Source organism: Prenolepis imparis, unplaced genomic scaffold, assembly GCF_030444845.1.
Source record: "Prenolepis imparis isolate NDT839.2.m4 unplaced genomic scaffold, iyPreImpa1.0 SCAF_5, whole genome shotgun sequence".
In the NCBI taxonomy this organism is placed as follows: Eukaryota; Metazoa; Arthropoda; class Insecta; order Hymenoptera; family Formicidae; genus Prenolepis; species Prenolepis imparis.
Genome location: NW_028141163.1, coordinates 17387446 through 17414668, shown reverse-complemented (window position 1 = coordinate 17414668; position 27223 = coordinate 17387446). Strand labels below are relative to the sequence as shown.

General features: G+C 32.3%; 2 protein-coding genes across 4 annotated transcripts in view; one reads left to right on the top strand and one right to left on the bottom strand.

Annotated features, from left to right (window-relative positions):
- The window catches only part of LOC145935782 (uncharacterized), a 233132-nt gene extending 209678 nt beyond the window's left edge, over nucleotides 1–23454 (bottom strand). Inside the window, exon 1 of the mRNA XM_083037381.1 lies at nucleotides 23375–23454. The gene's annotated coding sequence lies outside the window, so the exon portion shown is untranslated. The remainder of the gene's footprint in view (nucleotides 1–23374) is intronic.
- Nucleotides 142–26895, top strand: LOC145935781 (guanylate cyclase 32E). Of its 3 annotated transcripts, none has more exons than XM_083037379.1 (23): nucleotides 142–730; nucleotides 11915–12127; nucleotides 13038–13235; nucleotides 14354–14476; nucleotides 14679–14877; nucleotides 15414–15491; nucleotides 16804–17048; nucleotides 17780–17925; nucleotides 19620–19758; nucleotides 20209–20299; nucleotides 20577–20776; nucleotides 21066–21251; nucleotides 21383–21487; nucleotides 21606–21677; nucleotides 22431–22596; nucleotides 22807–23017; nucleotides 23106–23240; nucleotides 23384–23496; nucleotides 23639–23790; nucleotides 23937–24035; nucleotides 24150–24294; nucleotides 24444–24542; nucleotides 24673–26895. In XM_083037379.1, the coding sequence occupies exons 2-23, from the start codon at nucleotides 11933–11935 to the stop codon at nucleotides 25440–25442; spliced, it is 3867 nt and encodes a 1288-aa protein (XP_082893505.1). In that variant the 5' UTR covers nucleotides 142–730; nucleotides 11915–11932; the 3' UTR covers nucleotides 25443–26895. The 3 variants fall into 3 exon arrangements, with proteins under 3 accessions (XP_082893505.1, XP_082893506.1, XP_082893504.1); XM_083037380.1 differs by having other exon boundaries at nucleotides 142–735; nucleotides 21651–21677; XM_083037378.1 differs by having other exon boundaries at nucleotides 142–735.
- The last annotated feature ends 328 nt before the right edge of the window (nucleotides 26896–27223 follow it).

The window sequence follows — 27223 nt, the reverse complement described above, 5'->3', positions numbered from 1 at the left end:
CGCACTCCTTTACAGCAAAAAGAGCGCCGTATGATACGAGGCAATGTTCCCGCGGGGCTCCCTTCCTAGATCGCTTGTGTTCGGCGGATCATGCGCCTTGGGAGCGATTTTGGAGCGTCGAAGGAACGTGAATGGGACGACGACGACGACGACGACGACGACGACGACGACGACGACGACGACCGGAGCTACGACGACCGGAGCGACGATGTGAGAGAAAGAGGACCGATCTGAGAGAGGACTCAGTCTGGCCGCGCGCGTCTGCAATCACTGTTCGACCGTTGTTCTCCGGCACCACAACCCGCTCGCGAACTCCCCCGAATTTTGCGAATCAATCGCACACCGTGGCATTCGAAACTCCCCACCCCCATGCACTTCATTTCGCGCTGAAAAATAGTTTTAAAATTTTTAACCAGCCAACCTATTCTCTTAATCACGCGTTAGATTCGGGAGAAAAAAATAAACCACTTAAAACAGTGACTTAAGACACGGTCGACTTAAGCTCGAAATTGCAGGATACTTGTTGAAGATAAACGCGATAAAAGAATTTTGTTTCTTCTGAATCTCTCTGTGATTCAAACCACCTGCTCACCGGCGATCTTTAAAAGCAACTGAGGCAGAAAACGCGGGCTGCAGAGAGATGAGGCGCGAGTGATCCCAGAACACAAGGACGCTGAGTTGAAGCTTCCGTGTACTCGAATCTGATTACGAATTACGGATACGACGAAAGGTGAGGTAAGTAAGGCATATTTGTTAAATAGTTAAAAATATTATCGTGTCATTAATTAGACCACAAAAATTAGTCAGACCACGAAGCGCACGAATTAATTTCTTTATTCGTTTAATAACAATAATTGTCTTCTTTATTTATTAAAATTTATTTTAAACTTCTATATTTCTGACGACTGCAAATTATATGTTGGATTGTCTTTTAAAATCTTTAATCTTAGAAATGTATCCGAGAACAGAGAACAGATTTATCAATCTTGCCTGAACGAAGTAAAACGCAACCATTTACGTTGATTAATCATTCACTTCTATTAAAAAGTTCAAAATACACGATCTCCCTAGAACGTTAAAATAATATTAAAAATATAAAAGCGGAAATAAAAACTCTCTCGCGAGAGCTATCATTGCGGCTCGATGGGAAACAGATAAAAGCGTGGCGATATATAATGATTGATCCAGCGAACGATGCCAAGAAAGAGAACAGAGATCGTATGCGAGAATAAATATTATGGAAGGTATTCGAAAACCTCGGAAGTTGTAAATGACTTCTCGAACTAAAGTGCTACCACGTGCCAACGAAAAATCAAATCAATAAATCACAATACCGAGTTCTCACGTGTTGAGCAAGTCGTAATAGTTAGACGGACGCATCTGTGTGTTGCAAAAAGAGTTAATAGATTCAGAATTTATCGAAAACAAGTGAAAACGTGTAAAGTTTACGTGTAAGACGTTGCTATAAATTTCTTGTAAGAAATATTATCCACAAAAATACTTTCTTTCCTAATTGGGACACAAGATTCAAAATTAATTGACCAATTAATGCTTCATCAGATAATACTTTTCAAATAATTGCGAAAATATATATAGTCGATATGCAAATTATTCTCTTTACTCTTTATTTATTCTATAGATAAATGATTTTAAAATTCACAGAGAGAGAGAGAGAGAGAGAGAGAGAGAGAGAATACGCCTTATCTATGTTTGCAAATATTAGATTCGCAAACGTTAGACGCGAGACGGACAGTGTTTGCTGTTATCTAAATAAAATTATATAGATAATCATCTAGATGAAATTTTGGCGTCATCTTATCTTTATATAGATAATAAAAATATGTATTATCTATATCTGCATCTTAGATGAAAAGAAGTGTTATCTTTACTAAATTATCTAAAATAATATTCAGATAATTTGGTTTAGAGTTTCATAGCACATGAAAATATTTAAGTAGAACTTGAGCAGTAAATGATAAAAACTTATAAATAAAAGTATGAATATATTTTTATAATTTACATTTTTTTATTTTACATTACATTTTTATTTATATACATTTTTTAACTGTTTAAATATAAGCGGTTTTAAAAATAATATTATCTGGAAGTTATCTAGATGAATCGTCATGTAATTTTATCTTTTATCTAGATATATTTAAAACAAAATCATCTTCATCTTATCTAAGATGAATTTACATATTTTTATCTCATATTTATCTAGCTAATTTTAAAATCATCTAAGCACAACACTGGAGACGGATTATCATCCGTCAAATTCAGAGTTCATTTGCGCGGGCGTTTCCGAATCTATCGCCAGATTAATTCCACGTCGAAAAGCGCGAGGGATGCCATGAATTCTCATGAAACGCACGTCTCGCCGTTGAAGATTACGGATCTACCGCCGGCGGGGAATCTAGATTGGGTGAAAACCGAGCTCAAACATTCAACCTGTTAAGGGAAAGTTAGAGGAGCAGGAGAGCTTAATATGGATTAATTACTGGAAAAGTTACAATGCGATGAAGTTCGGTGGTTCGGACTAATGAATCTTGTGAGAAATGAATGAGCATACGAGATAAGACTGTTGGATTTTCCGAATAATTGCATTAATACAAATTCAATTTTTAATTCAATTTTTGATATAATTTTTTTATATGCCTTTCATTTAATTTTGTCTCGTTTTTTTTTTTTTTACAAATGTCTATTAATGTGTCTCAATTTCAGCTTCAACGTTTATCAATCTATCTATCATTACCGTTGCTCCTCCTTTGCGCGGATGGACGCTAATTGATTATCGATATGTAGTGTCTGTCTCATGTTTGTTAGCTAATAATAACATTACCACACAGTTGGAAAATTTGTGTTTTCTTGTTAAAAACGGTCCCCGTTAAAATTTTTGTGTTAAATATTTAACACATTCATGTGTTAAATTAACATATTGCTGTTGTATTAATTGAACTCAAATGTTAAATTATTTTTAAAAAACTGAAGAAAAGTGTAAAAATAACACAATGTGTATTTACTTTTAATTTTATACAATAAATATGTTCGATATTATTAGTGACAAGATTTATCTGTTAAAATTTACAGAAAAAAAATGTTAATTTTACTTTATAATATAAGTGGGGATGATAAAATGTAAAATTAACAATGTTTTTAGTTAATTTTTACATGAAAACTATGTTAATTTAACACAAAATTTATTTTAAGTTTACTTGAAGTTTGCATTTATTTTATGTTAAAATATTAACACAATATTCGTGTCATCATTTAACATATCCATATTATGTTAAATTAACACAAAAATTTCTGTGGACCATTTGGGACATGTGATATTTGTTAAATTTAACACAAATTTTTCAACTGTGCATTTACAGACAATGACTATCGCATTACCGGTTATGTATCGCAACCAACGTCGGTGCTACCTTATATATGTACGCGCGATAACTGTTACACGACATAAATAAGATATATGCACTTCCGCGAATGCAAGCAACTATGATCGTTCACTCGTTTGCGACAAATTGCCTACATAATTTATTCTCCAAACTATTCAGCTTGTTATGTTCGTGTCAACGCTGTCGTTCGGTCAAAATATAAATCGACGAGGGACTTAATTAGAAAATCGATGCCGTGTAGAAATTGCAGGCATAGTCTGGGGAACGTGCAGGTATAGTCTGGCGACGTTGATGTAATGCGTTGAGGCGTGCCTAAAATTCTCTATGTAATACTCTACTGTGTGACATAGATTCGAGATCACCTTTCTTAGGCGAAAGCCAATAGTCATGAGTCACGTTCGCCTCGCCAATCTCGAGACTTGTTGATCATTCTTTTCCTACAATAATATATAGTGTCGTACAATTCGCGCGTGTCCTAGAAATGTTTATTTTCCTTGCTTACCGAGCTCGTTCGTTTTACGCAATTAATTTTTACGCATAAATAGACAAATTGTCTTATTGTTGTAAGTTATAATTATATTTTTCTCTTATTATTTGATTAGTATTATTTGCAGTGTTTGCTGTTATCTAAATAAAATTGTATAGATGATCATCTAGATGAAATTTTGGCGTCATCTTATCTTTATATAGATAATAAAAATATGTATCTATATCTTCATCTTACATTTAGATGAAAAAGGTGTTATCTTTATTAAATTATCTAGAATATAATATTCAGATAATTTGGTTTAGAGTTTCATAGCACATAAAAATACTTAAGTAGTAGAACTTGAGCAGTTAAACGATAAAAACTTATAAATAAAAGTATGAATATATTTTTATATCCCTTTTATATAATTTAAATTTTTTTATAACTGTGTGTACATCAGCAGTATTAAAAATAATATTATCTGGAAGTTATCTAGACGAATCGCCATATAATTTTATCTTTTATCTAGATATATTTAAAACAAAATCAAGATAAATTTATATATTTTCACCTCATCTTTATCTAGTTAATTTTAAAATCATCTAAGCACAACACTGATTATTTGATACATATACACTTCTACATTATAGCTTTCACTGACTTCTTCATATTTATGACGTAGAGGAACGAAATTGTTGTCTTACGTAAGCTATAGCCGAATATCACACATCGACAATCTCGATAGTACTCGAAGCGGTAGCTTCTCTAAAAATAAAAAGAAAGGAAAAAACGCGATAGTATGTATGAATTTCATCTCGATAAATTCTGTTGTACGAGATTTTCAATCTCGCATAATACTAGCGATAGCGAGGCATCCGAGAGAAAAGAAGCGTCTCATTCCCTTCAATGAGATTTATCAGATTTCATTTAGTGCAATGCGACAAGATCCGGTATATGCAACGTAATAAGGTCACATACATGCACGTAAATTCTTTTCTATCCCTCGCATTTTTCTGCGAAGGCCATAAATTTTCTGCGCAAACGCACATTAAGTTCGCATTGCACGCTGAACTATGTGCACTCGAAATGCAAATTAATATTATGTAATACACTGTCTAACATCTTATAAATGATGTTTTCCTATACTTTTTCTTTTCGCGCATAATTCTTTTCATTAGCAGTTATATACATATATGTCATTTAATGTATTTCATTACCACGTGCGAAAAACGACATGGATTATGCACATTAAAATGACAAGACGACAAAGTAATAAAAATTATTGAAGAAAACGATTATTATCTACAAACATTAATAGTTATATACATGATAGAAATTATAATAAATTTTATATCTCTGTTATTTTTTTTTATATAAGGTTCTCTTTCAAAATAACTAAATAATATATTTAGTTGTATGTCGGTCTACATATGTCTATATAGAATGGCTGTGTGTAATATTGTACATTGTGTATGTAAATGCCTGTGGCGAATTGTAACCCATTCGAATACCTGAGGCTCGATTTACGAAAGAAATAGTGATAAAAACGTACAACACATTACTTTCTCTTGCGATCTTTACACGTTACACGGTGATGTGATTGCAAATTTCAAGAACATTTTTCTGACAGTTTTCTAACGATCTTTTATAATAAAACTTTTGCTCTAAAAATAGTAAAAAATAAAAGTTGCAATATATACATATATAAGAAAATATTTACATATGTATATTTATTATATGTATATATAAACGTGAATATTCTGCATAAAAGTCAAATTACTTTTAATAAAATCTGAAAGACTCTAATAAAATCTCTATTATTAAAATTTTTAATAATTAATATAGTATTTAATATTTTATTATAATAAATGACGCAAAAATTGCGCAATAAAAAATATTTGTATTTATAAGTCTCATGTTAAATGTACGTTTTGGAAAATCAAATATTTTAAATAAATTGTGCAAATTATATCAATGTACAATCGTGCAAACTATTCCGATCTGCCTCGTAACGCACGTTGATTTAGGAGCAGCAGGTCTATTTGCAATCTCACAGCGTAATCGCGGGAGATTTATTTAGGCCGAACGGAAATGCGCGATTTGAATATCGCATTTGTTATACGTAGCTGTTGTGAATTAATTTTCTTTTCCACACTTCCTTCATATCTTTGACTTTATATCTTTAGTAAGTCTTGATGATTTGCTTAACAAGAGACAAATTATTTATCGCTTAGTATATTATTATATTTATAGATTTAAAGCATAGATTAACTATAAAGTCAACTGTGGATATATGCAGGGTGTTAAAGAATTAGCTTTGAGGGGAAATAGAAGACTTCAAAACAAATATTTTTTGTTAATACAATTTTTCTCTACGGCGATTTTAGTTTTATACTACATACATGGTATGAAATAGGAGTTTGTGACTTAAACAATAAACAAACGTATAAGTCAAAAATTAAATTGTATTTAAATCTTGAACAAAACACAGAACAAAGATATAAAAGTAATTCACTCTTTTTACAGTGAATGCTCAAAAATTTCTCCATTAACTTTAATAATAAAGGTGACAAAAACTGAAAAGTCACACAAACTCATATCTCGTATCATGTATAATAATATTAACGTTGTAGAGAAAATTAGTATGAACAAAAAATATTTATTTTGAAGTCTTCTTTCTCCCTTCAAAGTTTGTCGATCTAATTTTTTAACACCCTGTGATAAGAATATCGAATTTTCTATAATATTTAATTAACACGTTATAATAAATTATTAATTAACGTTATTTTACCGTTGAGAAACTGGCAGTGAATAAAAAAATAATGCAAATTGGATACTTTCATATTAATGCACGCCTACAACATTCATCTTTTGCTATTATCAGAATCAGGTTTCTATCGCACGACAAGTTCTGTTGGCATTTTGTTGGTAAAAGATCGTAAAAGATCTTCCTCGTATATACCGGGCACTCTTATTGTTAATCGTTTAACCGGTCGTTTCTGCTCTAATGAGGGGTTCATTAGTTGCATCCAGCGCCGCGGCCTTAAATCGTGGGCATAACGTGCAGATCACGTGCGCATCCACAAAGATTAATTTCGCTTGATGCACCGCCCTTGCCGAATTAACAAGACGAATGGAACCGACAATTGTTCAGCGTGGTAATAAATACGCTTTTGGTCTTTTAATATTGTTGCGTTTACGACCTCGATCTCTCAATCGCCTTTCACGATTTCTTTTCCGCGATAAAAAAAAAACGAGAGAAGCAGGATGATATATAGACGTGATTTAGACGATGCTCTTAATTGTTGGTAGGTCAAAAATGCATAATCCATTTAATCAATCATCAAATGACCATTCGATCCAATTTTGCCGATATTTTATGAAAGTTTTACATATTTATTAAAAGACACAAATTTAAATTGAATCATGCACAATACCTATAATTGATTGTGCCTGGCATATTTAAAGAAATATTTTTGTAAATATTTTTGATTAGAAATAGTGAAATATTATCAATTACAAAAAGATAAATATCATAGAATAATATCAATTTAACCTGTCAACTAACAAAAATTCAGATTTATAAAAATTTTGCGATATGAATCTTTTTAATTCAAAATAAAAAATTTTAATTGCATATTTTATATATTATAATTGTTTATATGTAATTGTATTTTTTAAACTTTACTTATTAACCGTATAGTAATAACAGAAAATGCTTTCGGTAAACATAGCAATGATTTATTTTCTCTTTACAAACAAAAGTTAATTTTCTAGATAAGGTTTGTATTACGCGTAAGTATTAATCTTTGAAATGTCATTATATCTTGACAAAACGTATCCCGATGTCGATAGTTTGTCACGCTGTTACATTTCTCTCTCTGCTACAAAAGCAAAGGTTTGTAAATTTTCCAATTGCAAACGGGGAAAAAGGCCGCGATTGTAAATCACAAACCCGAAACGAGCGATTCGCGTAAAACGCGATCAACTGCGCCCGCTTCCCTATTTTTTTTTGTCTCCCGGCGACGTAATGCACGTCACGTCGAATAAAAAAAACGCTCGCAGAGAGAGACTGGATTAGTCAACCGTAATTAGCGTCACGAGTTTTGCGCGCCGTCGGCCATCCTGTCAAAATGTCGGCCCGGAGGGGAATCCGAGCGCGATCGCTAACAACTCGTTACGTCGTCGCGCGTCCACGTGCGTCTCTGGTTTCGCAATAAAATGTAAATCGGAGTTAAAATTCTCTCTCTCTCTCTCTCTCTCTCTCTCTCTCTCTCTCTCTCTCTCTCTTTCTCTCTGACAGCACACAGTCATCCTCCGGATAAATTTCTCTATCCTGTCGGCTCTAACCCTGGAGCGCACTCGTTATTCAATACGTAAATAGGCGGCTTCTGTCAACGTGTATTGATGTACCTGTACAGATTATTTTGCTCTGCAGGAAACATTATAAATCCAAAATAGACATTGTTATTTTAGATAATAGCGCGTGCAATCCTTCACAGAGAGAATTTTCTTTTAGAATTTACCCTGAAAATCATGGAAATCGTGCTGGATAATATAATATGGAAAGAATTTTAAAAATATGTTTGATTAATTTGACCATACTTTTAGTAAATTTTATTATACTTTTAGTAAAATTTTAATCAAACATATTTGATATATTATTGTGATAGATATTATTTTTTATTGTGATAAATATTAATCAGAAAAATTCTCATAAAATTCTTTCCGTACCATATTGTCCTACGATTACCATGATTTTTAGGGTAAATTCTCTCAGTTTTGAATCAATTTTGGGTATTTTTTTTTCAAACATAAAGTTACCACTTTTGTATATTTTATCTATACTTGTTATTAACTTTGTCGTTTATTCAATAGCTCTCGCGAAATAATCTGTTTTATTTTAATCTAGATATATCGGTGATCGGAATTAATTAAAGTGCACACTTTATTAAGACAGCCATTTTAAAATATTATGAAACGATATATCGATCTATCCAAACGAGATCGCGAATAAATGTTTATTTTGCACAAAAATATTAGCTAATTTTAATCCGATGAAACTACGCAATCGTCGTAAATAAAGCGAACGAGTAAATCCTACGGATAAATCGCTTAATCGAGTGGTAAATCGATACAGGTAAACCTGAAAAAGTGGTACTGTGCTCCGTTAACCGCATTAATTCACAGCGGCCACGTCGCTCGTTAATTCGCCGATTGCATTGCAATCGGGGTGTACGAGCTGGTCGTGCTACGTTTTGACGGGACGAGAATTGACTGTCAAAACTTGTCGGCAGGCCGTAAGATTAAACGGCGACGGATCCACAGTTTGTCACTTGAGTATACATATAAGCAATCGGGGTCGCGAAATACACGATTTAAGATATCGCGAAAGTCCATTACGCGATTAAAATGTCTTTTCTTTTTTACGAAAGTGAATAAAAAGTTTAGGAATCATATATATATATATATATTAAGATATATAAATAAGATGTATCTAAATAAGTAATAAAAATAGAATTTTAAAATAAATAGGATTTTAATATAAATAGAATTTTAAAATAAAAATATATGCAAAAATCAAAGTATTTTTTTGCTAGTTGCTTTGTTTATATAAAAATATAAATATAATATATATAAAAGTAGGTAAGCAATTATTATTTTATATACTAATAAATTAATATATAAATATAGTATACATTTTAGCTGTCGAATGTATACTGAAAATTTTACTATCAGTTTCTCGAGTCTAATAAACCTGGCAAAAGAGTGCCGACAATTTTACGGCATTCTTCCTCGCTAGAAAGAAATTTACAACTGACGTATACTAACACACGTATGCCCGTGAAAGCGACGCAGCAGGCAATTTAAGAAGGAACGGTCAGCTCGTTGTCGGGGTTAATTGGTTCACTGCCTTTGGACAAATGCGTAGCCGCCGTGCAATACCTATATACGAGCAGGATGGCATGCACTCTTCTCACGAATTATCTTCCACCTCGCGTGACGTTTTGCCCCGCGTCTTGCTACATGCATTTCCCCTTACGGCAAGGAATACCGAGAAGGGCGAAATCGGCGCCGTCAAAAGTGCAATTTTCATCGAAGCCGCGCGTATCCGGATTCCCACGATCGCATCGTCGTAGAGAAATGATTATTCATCGCGGATCCGAGCGATGAGTCACGCTAAAGGGTTATCGATCAACCAGAAGTGACTCGAATCCGCGAATCCTTCAATGTCTCGGTGGCTGTGTGTGGCCTTGACGTCTTTACGCAACATCTCTCAACATTCTCGCGGACTACCTAAGCGCGGTTTGTCCAACGACCCCGCGGTTTGGACATATTATTAAAATAGATAGCTATTAATAATGAGTCCACTGACACGCGAGACCGACGCATACGAACTTTTGAGAGCTGATCTTGTGATGGATATCGTAAGTATCGCGCCGATGGTCCTTCTGAAGTAAATATACCTGGATTCCGGTGTTTGCGTTTGCGCGCATCGTAATATGTTTACACGTCATGCTGTCACCGAGCATGAAATATATTTTTTTCGAGAACATTTATATGAGACTTTGAGTATTTTATTCTTTATGCTTTTCCTCTCGCTGTTTAAAAAAAAAAGTGCGTCAAACACGATAATCAAGAAATGGCTGTATTTATTATAATTAAAAATTATATGTTTATAAAAGTACATGTTTGTAAAATATTAGCTTTAATTTTTCTCAATCATCTCTGGATGAAATAATATTTTAACAGCAATTTACTGTGAGCGCGTCTACAAAAAGACGTTCTAAAATGTTATAAAATATATTGATCTCTCGAAGTGACGTCACTGTTTGTGAAGAAAAGTTCCAAGTATTTCAAGTACATGGAGAAAAGAGGAAGTTAGGTACACCATGGGAGATTGATGGGGTTTATTGCGACCCCGCGGAGCTTACTGGTTTCATCCATTATCCACATTACAAGCACCCACTTGCACCTACCATCAAGCTCTTACCGATAAACCTAGTGGACGAAAGACAAACACGCGACCGCCGCTATAGTTGATTTTACCTTCAATACTACAAGCAATCTAGTGTAAATTAATTATTGGATCAAAGGCGAATATAAACTTAATTGTGAAAATTGCGTTATCATAGACTCTGATATTACATTATTATTGCATATATCGCGTCATAGAAATAAGAATGCGTTACACATACTAATAATATATGCAATATAATAGTGTAACATCGATTTTTGCAGTAAATGTCTATGCATTAAGATAAAAATAAAAGCAATTCTATTCTTTAAAATAAAATTTCTCTCTCTCTCTCTCTCTCATATATTATTGATTTTTTATTTTGATATGCTACACTGAGAGAATTTTCTCTTAGAATTTATCCTAAAAATCATGGTAATCGTGAGACAATATGGTATTTTATGAGAATTTCTCTGATTAATATTTATCTCTGATTAATATTTCTCTGATTAATATTTATTAATATTTATCACAATAAAAATGATAATATCTATTACAATAAAACATGTTTGATTAATTTTACTAAACTGCTAAATAGTAAAATTAATCAAACATATTTTATATTTTATTGTAATAGATATTATTTTTATTGTGATAAATATTAATCAGGGAAATTCTCATAAAATTCTTTCCATACCATATTGTCTCACGATTATCATGATTTTCAGGGTAAATTCTAAGATAAAATTCTCTCTGTGTATTTTTTAAATGTATTACAATTAAGATACTCTCAATAATTAAGATACTCAACAGAGTATCAGCATAAGTAACATAAGTTTTAATTGAAATACGATCTTGTTATCTCTTATTACATGATATATATAAAACTCCTTAATAGGAATTTTAATCAATGGTTCTCTATATAAAACGCACATGACTTAGGATTGTCAAGTAAAATTTTTGTAATATAAGAAAGAAAAACCTTTTTAATTTGTTAACAATAAGAAAATATTCTCGAACATGTATTCCAATTGCTTCATTTAAATAAAAAATTATGCAATATATTGACAATACTTTTTGCACACGAAGGCTTTTGCACAGCTGGGCATGCTACTGGCAAATGTGAAAAGGACGTGTCTGCTATTGACGGCGATATACGTTTTACTCGATGTTAAGAGCCTCGTTGACGCGGAGACCTTCCTATTAGGCTACATCACTGGATCTAAACGACATCTAGAGGACTTGGAGTATCAGCGTCCCGGCTTCCGAATATCTGGCGCTATCACTTTAGCCGTAGAGGAGGTGAGTAATCGCGTCCCTGTTGCCCTCCCCCCATCCCTTTCCCTCTTCCTTTAATATTATCATCGACCGTGATTAGCACCATGAAAGCGGATAATTAAATTTAACAATTCTAATCAGACAGAAATATAAAGAATTATCTGTTAAGGCTCCTGGGTGCTCACCGCGGCCATATTGGAATCGTGACGTCAGAGGCGAGAAATAACACGTTGAGATTTCTTAGATGTCATTTTTAAATAAAAACATATTTGCATAAAATAACACTTAAGATCTCTTTAATACACTTCTAAAAAACGCCCAACACTATTCTTTTCCCTTGACAGTCAATCAACAACCGTAAAATGATCGAGATATCAGACTTTGACATGCGGAATGACTGCGCATGTGCAAAGACCAGACGGACTGGGCCTTATAATATTACATTTTACAGCTGTTGATTGATTATAAAGGGAAAAGGATAGTTTTCGGCGTTTTTTAGAAGTCTATTAAAGAGATCTTAAGTGTTATTTTATGCAAATATGTTTTTATTTAGAAATGGCATGTAAAAAATTTTAGCGTGTGTTTTCTCGCCTCTGACGTCACGATTCCGACATGGTCGACAAGGTACCAGGAGCCTTAAACATCGATTATCCGTTGAATATTGATTAAGCGAAACTGGAGCAATTTGCGATTGCGCGGAAGAATATTTTAGTTTTTGAAAATTGCACAATTGTTGATTAGAACACAATTTAAAGAATACTTCAAATAAACATGCAGAAAAAATGTTAAGAAATAATATGTGCATACTTTTTACATAATGTATCATGAAAACATTATTGCTATTAAAATGCCGCAAAGATTTGATAAAATTTATTATTTTCTAATTATCCTTGATCTTTTTATCTGAAATATTCTTAAAAAAGTGATTTTACAGGTAAACGCTGGCGAGCTTGGCAGACGAGGGCACAATTTGGAATTTTTTATCGCGGAAACATATGGTGACGAAGAAACTAGCATTTTTCAAGTAGCAAATTTATGGCAAAAAAATGTTAGCGCTTACATCGGTCCACAAGAGACCTGCATTCATGAAGGCAGAATGGCGGCTGCATTCAACATTCCAATGATATCTTACGTTAGTCATTTTTTATTTATGTAAAAATTATTCTAATTTTCGTACTCATTTTTATATATAGTGCTTGAAATCCAGTTTCCTCTCTGCACAATCAAATTTCTTCTATTTCTTTCTCATCTCGCGCATTCCATATTGCGTAACATTATAATCTAATTGCAAGAATTCCATAGAGAGGGAGAGAGAGAAAAAGAAATAAAGAGAGAGAGAGAAAGAGAGAGAAATGTTTATAGCTAGCAATTTTCGCATTCCAAGTTCTTCTCGTTGTCAGTATGTAACTTTTATTTGATTCAATAAAAGAGAACACTTTCAGAGCAAAATGAATAAGAAACTTTTAGTAAGATACTGGAGAAATAAAATTTTATATTAACAGCTAAAAAACTAAGAAAACATATTAGAAGAAATCGATTAAAAATAATGAATTTAATAGTATTTGTTTTTATATAGATTTTATATAAGCATTTTTTTCTAAAATATAAATATTTTTAAGAAATCTCTAATTATTATAATCTTATATACATTTTCCAAATATTTATTAAAATTCGATAGCCACAAGTCATTAATATAATTTAATATAAAAATATTTATTTTATGGTAAAAACATATTCTATCTATATTTATTATTTAAATTTTTAAATAAAAAAATTGAAAAAACAGTGTAGTAATATAAAATATTAGAGCTTTGATTTAGTAATTTTTGTGTGAAATAAAAAGCAATTTTTGTCACATAGAAACTATTTCACAATTGCGGAAAATATGAAATATATTTTCGAAGATAAAATATACTTTATATAAGAAATAATATTCACCAAAGTGTACAAACGTCAATATATAATATTCTTCTCTAACTTGAAAATATCGAAAAATAGCGCACACATAATATAATAGCACAAATAGTCTCCGGTCGCGAATCCTTTGCGATCGTTTCTCGCTCGTTTCGACGTGATAATTAATGTGCAATTTGTTTCCAAGAGCAACGAACTATACAATGAAATAAATTTTTCTCAACGAATCTGAATACGCCGTACTGCGTTTCCCAACACTATAGCATATACACATATAAATAAAATTAAAAAGAAAAAGCAAACATGATTAATGACTGTTCTTATATTTTAATTTAGTTTTGCACACATCATGAAACGTCGAACAAAAAAGAATTTCCCACATTTGTAAGAACACGACCGCCTGACACACAAATCTCCAAATCTGTCGTTTCGGTTTTAATGGCATTCAATTGGACGAAAGTGAGTATACTATAATTTATTCTGGTAAATGCATTTCTTATAAAATTAATGTTATAATTAATAAAATTAAATATTATTCAAAAATGCTATTTCTTTATCATACTTTTAAATATTTTAAAATATTTTAATTTTTTTTATATTTTATATTTTAAATTTATATTTATATTTTAAAATATAATTTTGATATATTTTATCTTTATAGGTAACGTTCATGTACATGAACTCCACAATGTTCGAGTTCAACAAAATGTCTACAATAGCGACGACAATTCTAACGTCTTTCGAAGCGGCCGGGATTAGTGTGACATATCTGCGATCTTGGAGCGAACCTTATTACGTGCATACGCATATGAAAAACCCATTTCATAAGCACGTTAGAGATACATATCGACAAACTCGAGGTGAGTAACAAAAGTATTATTCATTTGCTCACCCGTTAATATATTTATCGAAAAGAAATCAAAGCTTCACAGCTTAGAATGTATCTTTCATTATCGACAATTTATTTCAAAGCATGTAGGTCGGTTTCTAACATTAATCCTTTCACGTAGGCTTCCATTTCTAGTTCGAAAGTTCAATTCACGTACGATGATGTGTATCTTTTCTATGCACAATTTAAAATAGACTACCCGCATTTCGGTTCCTTAATTTATACCGCGACAAGATACGAAATGAAACTTGCAGTTGAAAAACAACTACCCGCATACTGCAGAAGCAAATATGTTAACTCGTGAAGAGATACAACTTGTTACTTGTTTCATTAGTCACACATCTATTTGGATGTATTAAGAGGTCGAGTTCTAAAAATAAACATCTACGTGACTGGTTTTAGCAATTCCGATTCGATAGAACGGACGCGATAGACTGTAGACCGGAAAGAAATTCCGACAATGATTTCCTCTTAATATATAAATAACATTACAAAATGGTATTTCAGTTTACGTGATTCTTGGGGACTATTTCGAGCATATTGGTCTCTTGATGGCTCTGGACGAAATGAATCTCTTGAAAAAAGGTATAAATATTGACTCTAAAAAATAACACCGTTCAACAAAAAATGACTTTTTTTCGATCACCGGAACGAGACCAGTCGTTTCTTATAGTGTTTTTTTGGACGCTGAACACGAATCTGGTTTCCAAATTGCTCCATCACATTACAATTTTGAGAAATTTGCAATTAAAGTTGCAAAAAAGGCTATTTTCACGAACTTTGTCATATTATAGCTACAATATGTGACGTGCTGAAGAAGTTTTCTTGCAATCAAAATAAAATATATTGTTAGGATTTTCAACCCTCAAAAGAAATTTTCGGTTATGGCTAATAAGATATTCATGGTTAAATATAAGATGTATTGCGGAAGTTAGCTGTGACTCGTCATTAACGATTTATCAGTAGCTTTTAAGTATGTTTATTTAAACTTAAGGTTTTTTTAGATCGCTGAATACGTAGCCAATGTCAAAATTGTCAGATTTAAAATGATGGACTCAATATGACGGATGACAGAACTTAAAAAATATTTAGATTGCAATCTAAACATTTTTTAACATATTATATTAAGTTCTCCATTTTGAATTTGACAATTTTACATTGGATTCGTATACAGCGACCTAAAAAACCTTAAGTTTAAATAAACATACTTAAAAGCTACTTGGTAAATCATTAATGATGAGTTAACAGCTAACTTCCGCAATACACCTCATATTTAACCATAAGATATCCTATTAACCACAACTGATACCAAAAATTCCTTTCGAGGGTCGAAAGTCCTAACAATATACTTTATTTTGCAAGAAAACTCCAGCACGTCACATATTGTAGCTATAATATGACAAAGTTCGTGAAAATAGTCCTTTTTGCAACTTTAATTGCAAATTTCTCAAAATTGTGACGCGATGGAGTAATTTAGAAACAAGATTCTTGTTCAGCGTCAAAAAACACTATAAGAAACGACTAGTCTCGTACCGGTGTTTTGTTTTGTTGAACAGTGTAATCAGACATATCGAAAAGTAATTGTTTAATAATTTTAATGTCAACTCTTACATATCACGCGTATGATTGTATCACAAATCGAATACGTTTCGAGATAGACAAATTTAAAAAAATAAAATAACTGAGAAAGATATTGCATCATTTAATAATTCATACTTTTATCACTGCTATATAATCATTAATAATATAAGATACAATCAATATAAGATACAGCAAAAGATGTAAGTTTTCAAGCACGGCAAGTAATCATGTTTATGTAGTCTTATATAGAGTTTCTTGTGTTCTTTTTATCGCCTATTGCAAAGAATACCATTTAATGTATTTTATAATATGATAGGCGAATATTGGGTCGTCGGCGTCGACATCGAGCAATATGATGAGAAGCGACCGGATAAGTATCTTCGTGGACTATGGCAAAAGAAAATGGATCTATCGATCGTGAATGCGTATCGCAGTTATTTCAGCATCGTCGCGTCCGCTCCAATCAACTTTATGAATTTTACACTTCTTGTTAATGAGTACAGAGAGAAACCGCCGTTCAATTTTACCAATCCGTTGGCAAAAGTCGGAGGAGTAGTTCAGGTGACTATTAGAGACGATGATTAGATTAAGAGAACATATTTAAAAATTCACCCTCTGCGTATTAAAAGAAAATACAGTCTTACAAAGTTCGGATTTTTCTTTATCTCTTTATTATTGTTTTTCTTGAGTTTAAAAATCTTCTTCAATACTTTTCAGTAGTATTTACAATTAGGGAAACCAATTCAAGTTCTTTGCTTGTTATATTAAAGTAAAAAAATTATGACTTATAAAATTTGCACACGTAAATATTCTAGTATATTTAATACTTTATTTTTCCCATGTGTTGCAAAAAATATTATATTTTTATCGTTGTATAAAAATTCTTCTCGTACAATCTTTTTAAAAGCGATTCGTTAGTAAAGAGAGAAGCCATTTCTACTGGCGAAAGTTCAAGCTCGTATTAAAACATTGTACGTTAATCATGAATTACGGTGGAGTAAAATTGAAGCGCGCATGCACTGAATTTGTATAATAATAATTCACGTATACTATCGTATATTATCATCGGGGATACCGCATTATAAATAACAACCTGCTCTACATGCGAACCATTTGCGAGCATCTCTGGAATTATGACACTCGTTTGCTCTGTCATTATCGTCTTCTTTGCGCGATCACTCGTCAATCTATGTAATCCGGGCGCGAGATATCTCTCGAACGAATCGCACGAACGTACAGCCGCATTCACCCCCAATTTCGAAGCGTAATCGTTACTTCATGTTATAAGGCAGATCGTACCGGAGACAGCGTACCTGTACGATGCAGTGCACCTTTATGCGAAAGCGTTGCTGCGCGCGCTGGACGAAAACCGGGATCCTCGAAACGGCCGGGAGATGGTTACCGCTCTACACGGCATACATTACAAAAGTGCAATGGGGTACGTACGTGAGAAAATATAAGATAAAGGCGCGAGCACGATCGTTGCGTCGTAACGTTTTACGACATGCAAATCAGATGCCTTATGTGGTGAACGCGTCACCCGGTAATTTCTCTCGCCCTAAAGGCCAAACCGAGGAAGAGCCCCGCGCGTGCGATGTATTTTCGGCGAAGTAATTACCGTTTGCATACCGTAACGAGGTCGTTGAAGTCGGAAGCTAAGCGATTTATCATCCGAGATCGCTGCGCTAAGATTTGTGGCTCGGCGATTAAGGCAGAGTTATTATGCGTCTTTCTCTCGACGGGCGCGAACGCCCGTCGGGAAAAAGAGATTCGTCCGACGATTAAAAACCAATGTTCCGCGTTTTTATGAAGACGAAACGAAAGTGTTCGTCCGACAAAAGACGTTTCAATCCTTATTTCGCCATCAGGGTATCCATCCGCATTGGATATTTCGTCTTACTACACAGAGAGAATTTTCTTTTACAATTTACCCTGAAAATCATGGTAATCGTGGTATGGTACGGAGTATGGTATGGAGAAGAATTTTTTAAATATGTTTGATTAATTTTACCATACTTATAGTAAATTTTATTATACTTTTAGTAAAATGAATCAAATTTGGAAAATTTGTGTTTTCTTGTTAAAAACGGTCCCCGTTAAAATTTTTGTGTTAAATATTTAACACATTCATGTGTTAAATTAACATATTGCTGTTGTGTTAATTGAACTGAGATGTTAAATTATTAAAATAACTGAAAAAAAGTGTAAAAATAACACAATGTGTATTTACTTTTAATTTTACACAATAAATATGTTCGGTATTATTAGTGACAAGATTTATCTGTTAAAATTTACAGAAAAAAAAATGTTAATTTTACTTTATAATATAAGTGAGGATGATAAAATGTAAAATTAACAATTTTTTTAGTTAATTTTTACATTAAAACTATGTTAATTTAACACAAAATTTTCTTTAAGCTTACTTGAAGTTTGCATTTATTTTATGTTAAAATATTAACACAGTATTCGTGTCATCATTTAACATATCCGTATTATGTTAAATTAACACGAAAATTTCTGTGGACCGTTTGGGACATGTAATATTTGTTAAATTTAACACAAATTTTTCAACTGTGAACATATTTTAAATTTTATTATGATAGATATTATTATTTTTTATTGTGATAAATATTAATCAGAGAAATTCTCATAAAATTCTTTCCATATACCATATTGTCAATTACCATGATTTTCAGGGTAAATTCTAAGAGAAAATTCTCTCTGTGTAGTACATGCTGACGCAGTACTGTGACGAAACATAAAGATCTCAGAATTTCTATCACAATGTATATGTGTACAAAAATATCATATATTATTGCAAGAAGAACTAATAATATTTATATATACTTTTTTGTTTTTCAAATCGCATTCGACAGAAAGATATGCATTACGTAAAACAATTTATAATCTTATCATTGATATTTTAATACGTATTTTCTAATTTAAACATTTTATAATTTTTATAATTAATAAAATTGTATATTATGGGAGAAATTTCCTTAATTGCAATTAAATATTGTGGACACGTGTATTAGAATCGTCTTACAATTCATAGCCATTCTATCTAATGGACTGAACCAAGCTTAAGTGAGCATTACGTAATTCGCACATTATACGCATAATCAATTCCAGCTATATGGTGTATATGGATGAGAATGGAGATGCCGAGGGCAATTACACGCTGATTGCGTTGGATGATCGATCTACAAGGGGCTATGGACTTTATCCGATTGGATATTTCGTCGGAAAAGAGCAAGGCACAAATTTGCCAGTAAGAAAATTATTTTTTTCTTGTCAAAACATTTTTTTTTTCTTCGAAACAGAAATATTATTAAGAAAATAGTTGTAATATTATGTTATTTATCTATAATAATATATATGCTACAAATTCAATATGTACACACATATATATATATATATATATATATATATATATATTATTAAATATGTAAAATATTGTATTATTGCAATCCGAAAAAAAAAATAGATATTTTTCTGTTAATTAATTTAATACTAATTCTTTAGAGCAACTGTCAACTTTAAAACAGAAAGCAAGAAAAAGAATAATGCCTAGAATAATATAATATTTAACTTTGTATCTCTAAATTGTAGAATTACGTTAATAAATAATTAATGCTGCTGAAGTTATATATATATATATATATATATATATATATATATAATAAGAGTTATCAAAAATAACTTTTCTGGAACTCTTTAGAAACTTCGTTTGACAAAAGAAATAAAATGGCTTGGAGATGGACCACCGCTTGCAGAACCTGATTGCGGATATCACGGCGAAAAATGTAATTGTAGGTAAAATATACATAAACTCTTATAGATAATTAATTAATACAAATATGCTTCCCCTATGTAATTATCTGTGCATCGAAATCTTTATAAATTCACAATTTTTGCCATAAAAATTAACATGTATTAATAAATTTGGTTAATAAATTTGATTTTTTTATAAACATATATTTTAGAAAAAGCAATTAAATATAATATTTAAATTTTATGTTTCCTCTAAAAGTATGTGCAATCTGTATAAAAATTCTTTATCGTAATACTGATTGAATGCTATTGCAGCTTACACTGGCGAAATTGTGGGAGGTATCGCCGGTATATTGCTATTTATTATCGCAGCAGTCTTTCTAATCCTTTATAGAAACTGGAAATATGAGCAAGAATTGGACAGTTTGCTTTGGAAGGTGAACTATAAAGATATTCAGGTCAAGGAACAGAAAGACGAAGCGGTTGGAACCAACGAGACGACTGCCAATTCTAAGGTAATTGTCTGCCTTAATATTGCTACCGTTCTAATGTTTCCGATTCGTTTCCTTGTGCAATTGATTGTAATCGAAATTGCTTACGTTCGTGATACATTTATCTCATTCATACAAGTATTATTCAATTTTTTAACTTCAATAACGTTTTGATAAATCATTATAAAGTTTTAATGAATCTACAGAACAAGTTTTTGTCACGAAAAATATTTAGAATCACAATTACATTAAAATAATCTTAGAGAGAGATATACATTATAATTATATAAATATTTTTTTTTTCTCATCAAAGCCACCAACAACGCAACCTATAGTGCGAACTAGTCAAGTATCGCTAAGTTCGAATCCCGATGCAGACTTCCGATATTCCATGATTTATACACAAATTGGAGTATACAAAGGACGAATTTTTGCTGTTAAGAAAGTCAGGAAGAAATCGATTGAAATTACACGAGAAATGAAGAAAGAATTGAAAATGGTGTGGTATAACGTCTTACTAAGCCAATAATTTTAATTTTAATTTAATTTTTAACTACGGTATGATACCTGTTATTAAGCAATTATAGTAAAATAATTATATTCTTCGTTATTAAAGCGAGAAATTTTCAGATGCGCGATTTAAGACACGATAACCTAAATGCATTTATCGGTGCATGTACCGATCCACCTAACATATGCATCATCGTTGAATATTGTGCACGTGGGAGTCTGAAGGTCGGTAATTTTTACAATTAACATAATTATGCTTATCGACTAAGTTCCCAAACATGATCGTATTAATTTTTGTAATTTCGAATTTCCGACGAAATGCTCAGCAGAATGCTTTTCGCAGGATATACTGGAAAATGAAAATATCAAGCTCGATAATATGTTTCAGGCTTCGCTAATCGGAGATATAATTAGAGTAAGTTTCCGTCAATTTTATTGTTTCTACATTAGAGCATCTTTTATATATTTGAACTTTATCCAACATGTTTTTCTTTGTTAAAAAAGTATGTAAAATTCTTTTTACGCAATATCAGATTGCTAGCATGTCCGTGAGATATAAGAAAAGCAATTTCTGAACTTGTCTACGTTGCGTCTGTCCGCAAACTTTTGCACTCCGTAATAAAAGCACGTTATTCGAAACTTTGACTCTACAGTAATCACCGACGTATTTAGAAATTCCTCCTTTTTCAATTTAAGTTTGATGTTAAGTTTTAATTACGATTTTCGACGCTTTTATCCTACCGTCTTTTCTAAAAAAAAAAAAAACTTTTCTAAAAAAATATTTTACAGACAAATATAAAAATATATATATAAATAATAAAATTTTCTCGGATATTATATACAATTGATTGAAATAAATTTCTATATTTCTTGGTTTTTTTCGTGAGAAATTATCTTCTCGTTAATTGTGTACTATTAATTATAAACTTTTTACATATCATAGAAAATTTAGCAGTATATATGCAATATATATTAATTACAAGATTTTTATTTATGAAGAATAATTTATCATTCAATAACTTGCATTATCCCTATAATGTAATAAATGTAATAAATGATAGTATCTTTCTGCTTTTAACTTTATATCCGAAATCTTAACAGTTTTTATATCTAATCACGCGCATCGAGATGCCATTTCCGAGACGTATAAATTGAATATATCTTTTAGGGCATGATTTATCTTCACGAGTCGGTCATAAAGTATCACGGTTCTTTAAGCACATCTAACTGTTTAGTGGACTCTCGATGGGTCGTAAAGCTGGCGGATTTCGGTCTTCGTGAATTCAAGCGAGATGCGGAATGCGATCCTTCCGACGTCATAAAAAAATATCACGGTAAGAATAAACATAAAAGAAAGAAAAATAGAGAGAAAGAGGGAGAGGGAGAAGTTTTCGCGTATATCAAAGATATTTTTCACTCCGTTTCTGAGGATCCATAATTTTATCTTCATCATAATTATAAATATAGTATTAATTAATATAGTATTAATAATATTTAATTAATATAGTATTAATAATACATATTTTATTATGCAATTTTCATAGGATTGTTATACAAAGCACCTGAATTATTACGCTCTACTCGCTATCTCGAGCAACCAACTATTCGAGACTTTCAAAGAGCTGATGTCTACTCTTTTGCTATAGCGCTATACGAATTGCAAGGCAGACATGGACCATTTGGCGTTACGGAATTATCAGCAGCCGAAATATTAAAAAAAATAATTGCGAGAGATTCGGGAACACCACCGTTCAGGTAAATTAAACTGTCGAAAAATATATGACGTTTTTATTTGGCGGTTTTATTTGCGACTTTAAGCAAACTTTTTACGAAATAATCGCAGACCACCATTGGATCAACTGGAGAATACGTTCGATTTTGTTCGTGACTGTTTATTGGAATGCTGGGCAGAGAGTCCCGAATTACGTCCGGATTTTAAGATAATAAGAAACAAATTAAGACCATTACGAAAGGGCATGTCAGTCTTTTTTTCATAGTATTATATGTAAAATAATGTTTCGTTAATTGACATAACTGGCAGAATGTTTCTGACAGTTTAAATTAAATTCTAATTTTGATTTAGTCAGTCAAATTATAATAAATATGACTCACCTTTTGCAGGAAAGCGAACATTTTCGACAATATGATGGGGATGATGGAAAAATATGCAAATAATCTTGAAGCACTAGTTGATGAACGCACTGATCAATTGACTGAAGAGAAGAAGAAAACAGGTCGATCAGCTGAAACAATAAACAAAATTCAATTCCATTAGTATAAAATATTATACATGATATACATTTTTTTTCATAGATAAGAGTAGATATTTAACTGAATTATATAAACATAAATATAATAATTATTATATTTCCTTAGACGCGTTATTATACGAAATGCTACCACGTTATGTAGCCGAACAATTAAAAAGAGGACATAAAGTAGAAGCTGAAAGTTTCGACTGCGTGACAATTTACTTCAGCGACATAGTCGGATTCACGTCTATGTCGTCAGAAAGCACGCCGTTAGAAGTGAGAACTTGTACATAATAATAAACATGTTATTTCAAGTGTAACAATAAATTTAACTTATATAGTTCTTTCTTAAAAAGAGACAGGACGATTGCATATTGTAAATTCGTACGTAAATAATGTATTGTGTATCATTTTTTTGAAAGGTGGTGAACTTTTTGAACGATCTCTACACATGTTTTGATTCCACTATAGAAAATTATGATGTTTACAAAGTCGAAACAATCGGAGACGCTTATATGGTGGTAAGTATTAAATTATACGCAGAATTATTTAGAACTCCGTATAAAAAAATCGCAAATAGACATTTGTCAAGTAATTCCATCATTTTATGTTACGTTTTATCTTCTCACTCACAGGTAAGTGGCTTGCCGATAAGAAACGGTATTCAACATGCTGCTGAAATTGCGAGCATGTCATTATGTCTTTTAGACGCCATTAAACAGTTTACAATTCGACATAGGCCACTCGATAAATTACAATTAAGGATAGGCATACATTCCGGTAAGCAGAAAAAAATATTCAAATAAAAATAATGATAAAATTATTTATGTTATTATATTACAATCTAATAATAATAAATGAGCATGGGAAAGTTTTTGAGATTTTACACAGTGATTTTGATATTCATATAATGATCGTTTTTTCGACAGGTCCAGTATGCGCTGGTGTTGTTGGACTTAAGATGCCACGCTATTGCCTCTTCGGCGATACAGTGAACACAGCATCAAGGATGGAATCCACTGGGTTACGTGAGTATTATTAAAAATTATTTTTAGTGACTTTTTATAACATCAATACCCGCAATTTGCATGTCACAAGTTATCTCAGTACCATATATTTTACCTCGTTATCTCGAAATCATATATTTTCGATTCGTAGCCCTCAAAATTCACTGCAGCAACGAGACGAAGCAATTATTGGAGCTAAGGGGATTTAGCCTTGTCGAGCGCGGTATGATTTCTATGAAAGGCAAAGGCGAGCGTCTTACGTATTGGCTAATTGGAGAGGATCCGATTTTACGCAATAAACGTAACAAGGAAAGAGCGAGCAAGCGAAATGGCGATAGCAAGAAGATCAGCGTGGCCGATCCCTTGGTTCCTCGAAGTTCCTTGAAGAACAAGTCTCTCGTCAGATCCACTTTCACAAGATGTTCCAGCGAATCGCCGAAACGCTTGCGATTCGCCAGCTCGGATCAGCTCGATCATAAGAGCTCCAGGATGAATGGCCAACTGGAATCGATAGTTGACAACAGTCCTTGCAAGACTAAAGCCTCGTGCGCGTTGCGATCGTCCTGCATGGAGAGCTGGAGATCCTCCAGCAATTCGTGCCCCTGCGTGGAAAAGCTCTGCGATCAGGAAGCTCAGCCGGTACTGGTGGAACACGAACTGCCGTCGGACATTAAGAACGTGCCGTTGCTTCGAACCAACTTGATCTTCGGCAACGAGTCGTGTCTTCTGCGAGCTGGGGCCAAAAGCTTCCGCTTCGGCACACCTGGGATACTCCAGATCACTTGTAGATCCGCGCCCAGCAGCCCCCGGCATAGCACGACAGTATTAAACGGCCAGAAAAGAGCGGTGCAGTCGAACGAGGAAATCGATGGATGGGACGCAATAACGCCGCTGATCTATCCAGATAATCGCTTGAATTGAAAGGGTTAAGTCTGCGAGCGAGCGTAGTAACAGAATCAACATTTAGAAAGGTTAAGGCTCCTGGTACCTTGTCGACCATGTCGGAATCGTGACGTCAGAGGCGAGAAAATACACGCTAAAATTTTTTAGATGACATTTCTAAATAAAAACATATTTGCATAAAATAACACTTAAGATCTCTTTAATAGACTTCTAAAAAACCCCGAAAACTATCCTTTTCCCTTTATAATCAAGTTTTTATTTCGAAATGGCATCTAAGAAATCTCCACGTGTTATTTCTCGCCTCTGACGTCACGATTCCAATATGGCCGCGGTGAGCACCCAGGAGCCTTAATAGACGCGCGTTATAGACAAATATTTGTATAGGGATAACTTGACAATCGAGAATTCTGTGTGCAAATGACATCCCGCTAGATTTACTACTTGTATCGATCAATCGCCAATAATAATAAGTATCAATGTATTATTTATATCTAATGCAGAAACAACAGTACATCTTCATAATAGTATTTACGTAGTATATCTTATGTTAGCATAGACAATCGTAAAAGGCTCGTGCTTCTTAAGTAAATGTCTAGTCAATGTTACTTTAAGCACTATATTCATGTTCTGTGTCAAATTGTTATTAAAAGAAAAGGGATTGATGCTTCAAATATTACACGTGAATATGTTTATCCCAGAAGCAAAAGAGAAGAAGAGAAGAGCACAAGAACCAAGATATTATTAATATCTTCAAACATTTTTAAAAGCGTAGTTTATTAATACGATTATTCTGTTTAATAAGTACTATATTAACTTTTAGAGAAGAATCTGTTCTTATACTATGCATTTTTAATGCTTTTCTTGGAGATATGTATATCTGAAAAATGTTAAAATGTGAAAATTTTCTCCGCACATTCATCGAAAACGAACGATAATAAGAAAAAAAAATCGATATTTTATTTTTACAAAATCCATTTTGTGCACTATATACTTTTACCTTTTACATTGTACAATGACGTCAATAATAGAAAATTATATGGGATAACTTATTTTGACATCGTGTTTTTCATTTTTAGGTAATTATTTTTAGAAATTTTGTAGGATTAAATATATGCAAAATGAAAGAAGATTTTGTTATATATTCGGCTCCAAAAAATTCATTATTGTGTACTAAAATATACTACAATACACGACTTAATTTAGATGTTTTATGTAAGTGCAATGGCTTCAAATAACATAACTCGACACACGCGAGCGAAGCGTGATGGAGCGAGCGATAACGCACAAAGATTCATTACATTATTATTACTGAGAAAATTAATTAAACACGACTGGCCCGAGTCGGCGCGATTGCGTGCATATTACGCGCATATTTCTATTCCCCTTTTATCTTCCTATAAAAAAAATTAAAAAGAAACGAATAAAGTTGACGAATCACATCAAATAAAACGATAATCGTATAAAAGACGACAGTCGCGCTAAAAAGAAAAAAAAAAAAAAAAACGTGATTTCAGATTATTTATGTGTTAATAAAATTATTCTATAATATTACTGCAAATACTTCATTTGCCGATAAATCTTCGTGCCCCATCGTTTACACGAATGTATATCGAGTTATTGTCTTTCAGGCGCAAAGTATTACATCTGTTCCTATATCACACTTGATGTCTAACTTTTAATAGCGATGTAATAACGATTTCTAAATTAAAGAGCATTTCTTGTTAAAAAAAAAAAAAATATCGTCATGTGTAATAAAATAAATGCATTAACATGATATATTTCTATAAAAGAGAGAGATT

What these genes read in the sequence shown, in the direction of transcription:
- LOC145935781 (XM_083037379.1), top strand. Translation starts at nt 11,933, where the DNA reads ATGCTACTGGCAAATGTGAAAAGGACGTGTCTGCTATTGACGGCGATA. An exon ending in TGGCATTCAATTGGACGAAA is followed by an intron (nt 14,477 to 14,678) that starts GTGAGTATACTA and finishes TTATCTTTATAG; the next exon opens with GTAACGTTCATGTACATGAA. An exon ending in CAGAAAGCACGCCGTTAGAA is followed by an intron (nt 23,791 to 23,936) that starts GTGAGAACTTGT and finishes TTTTTTTGAAAG; the next exon opens with GTGGTGAACTTTTTGAACGA.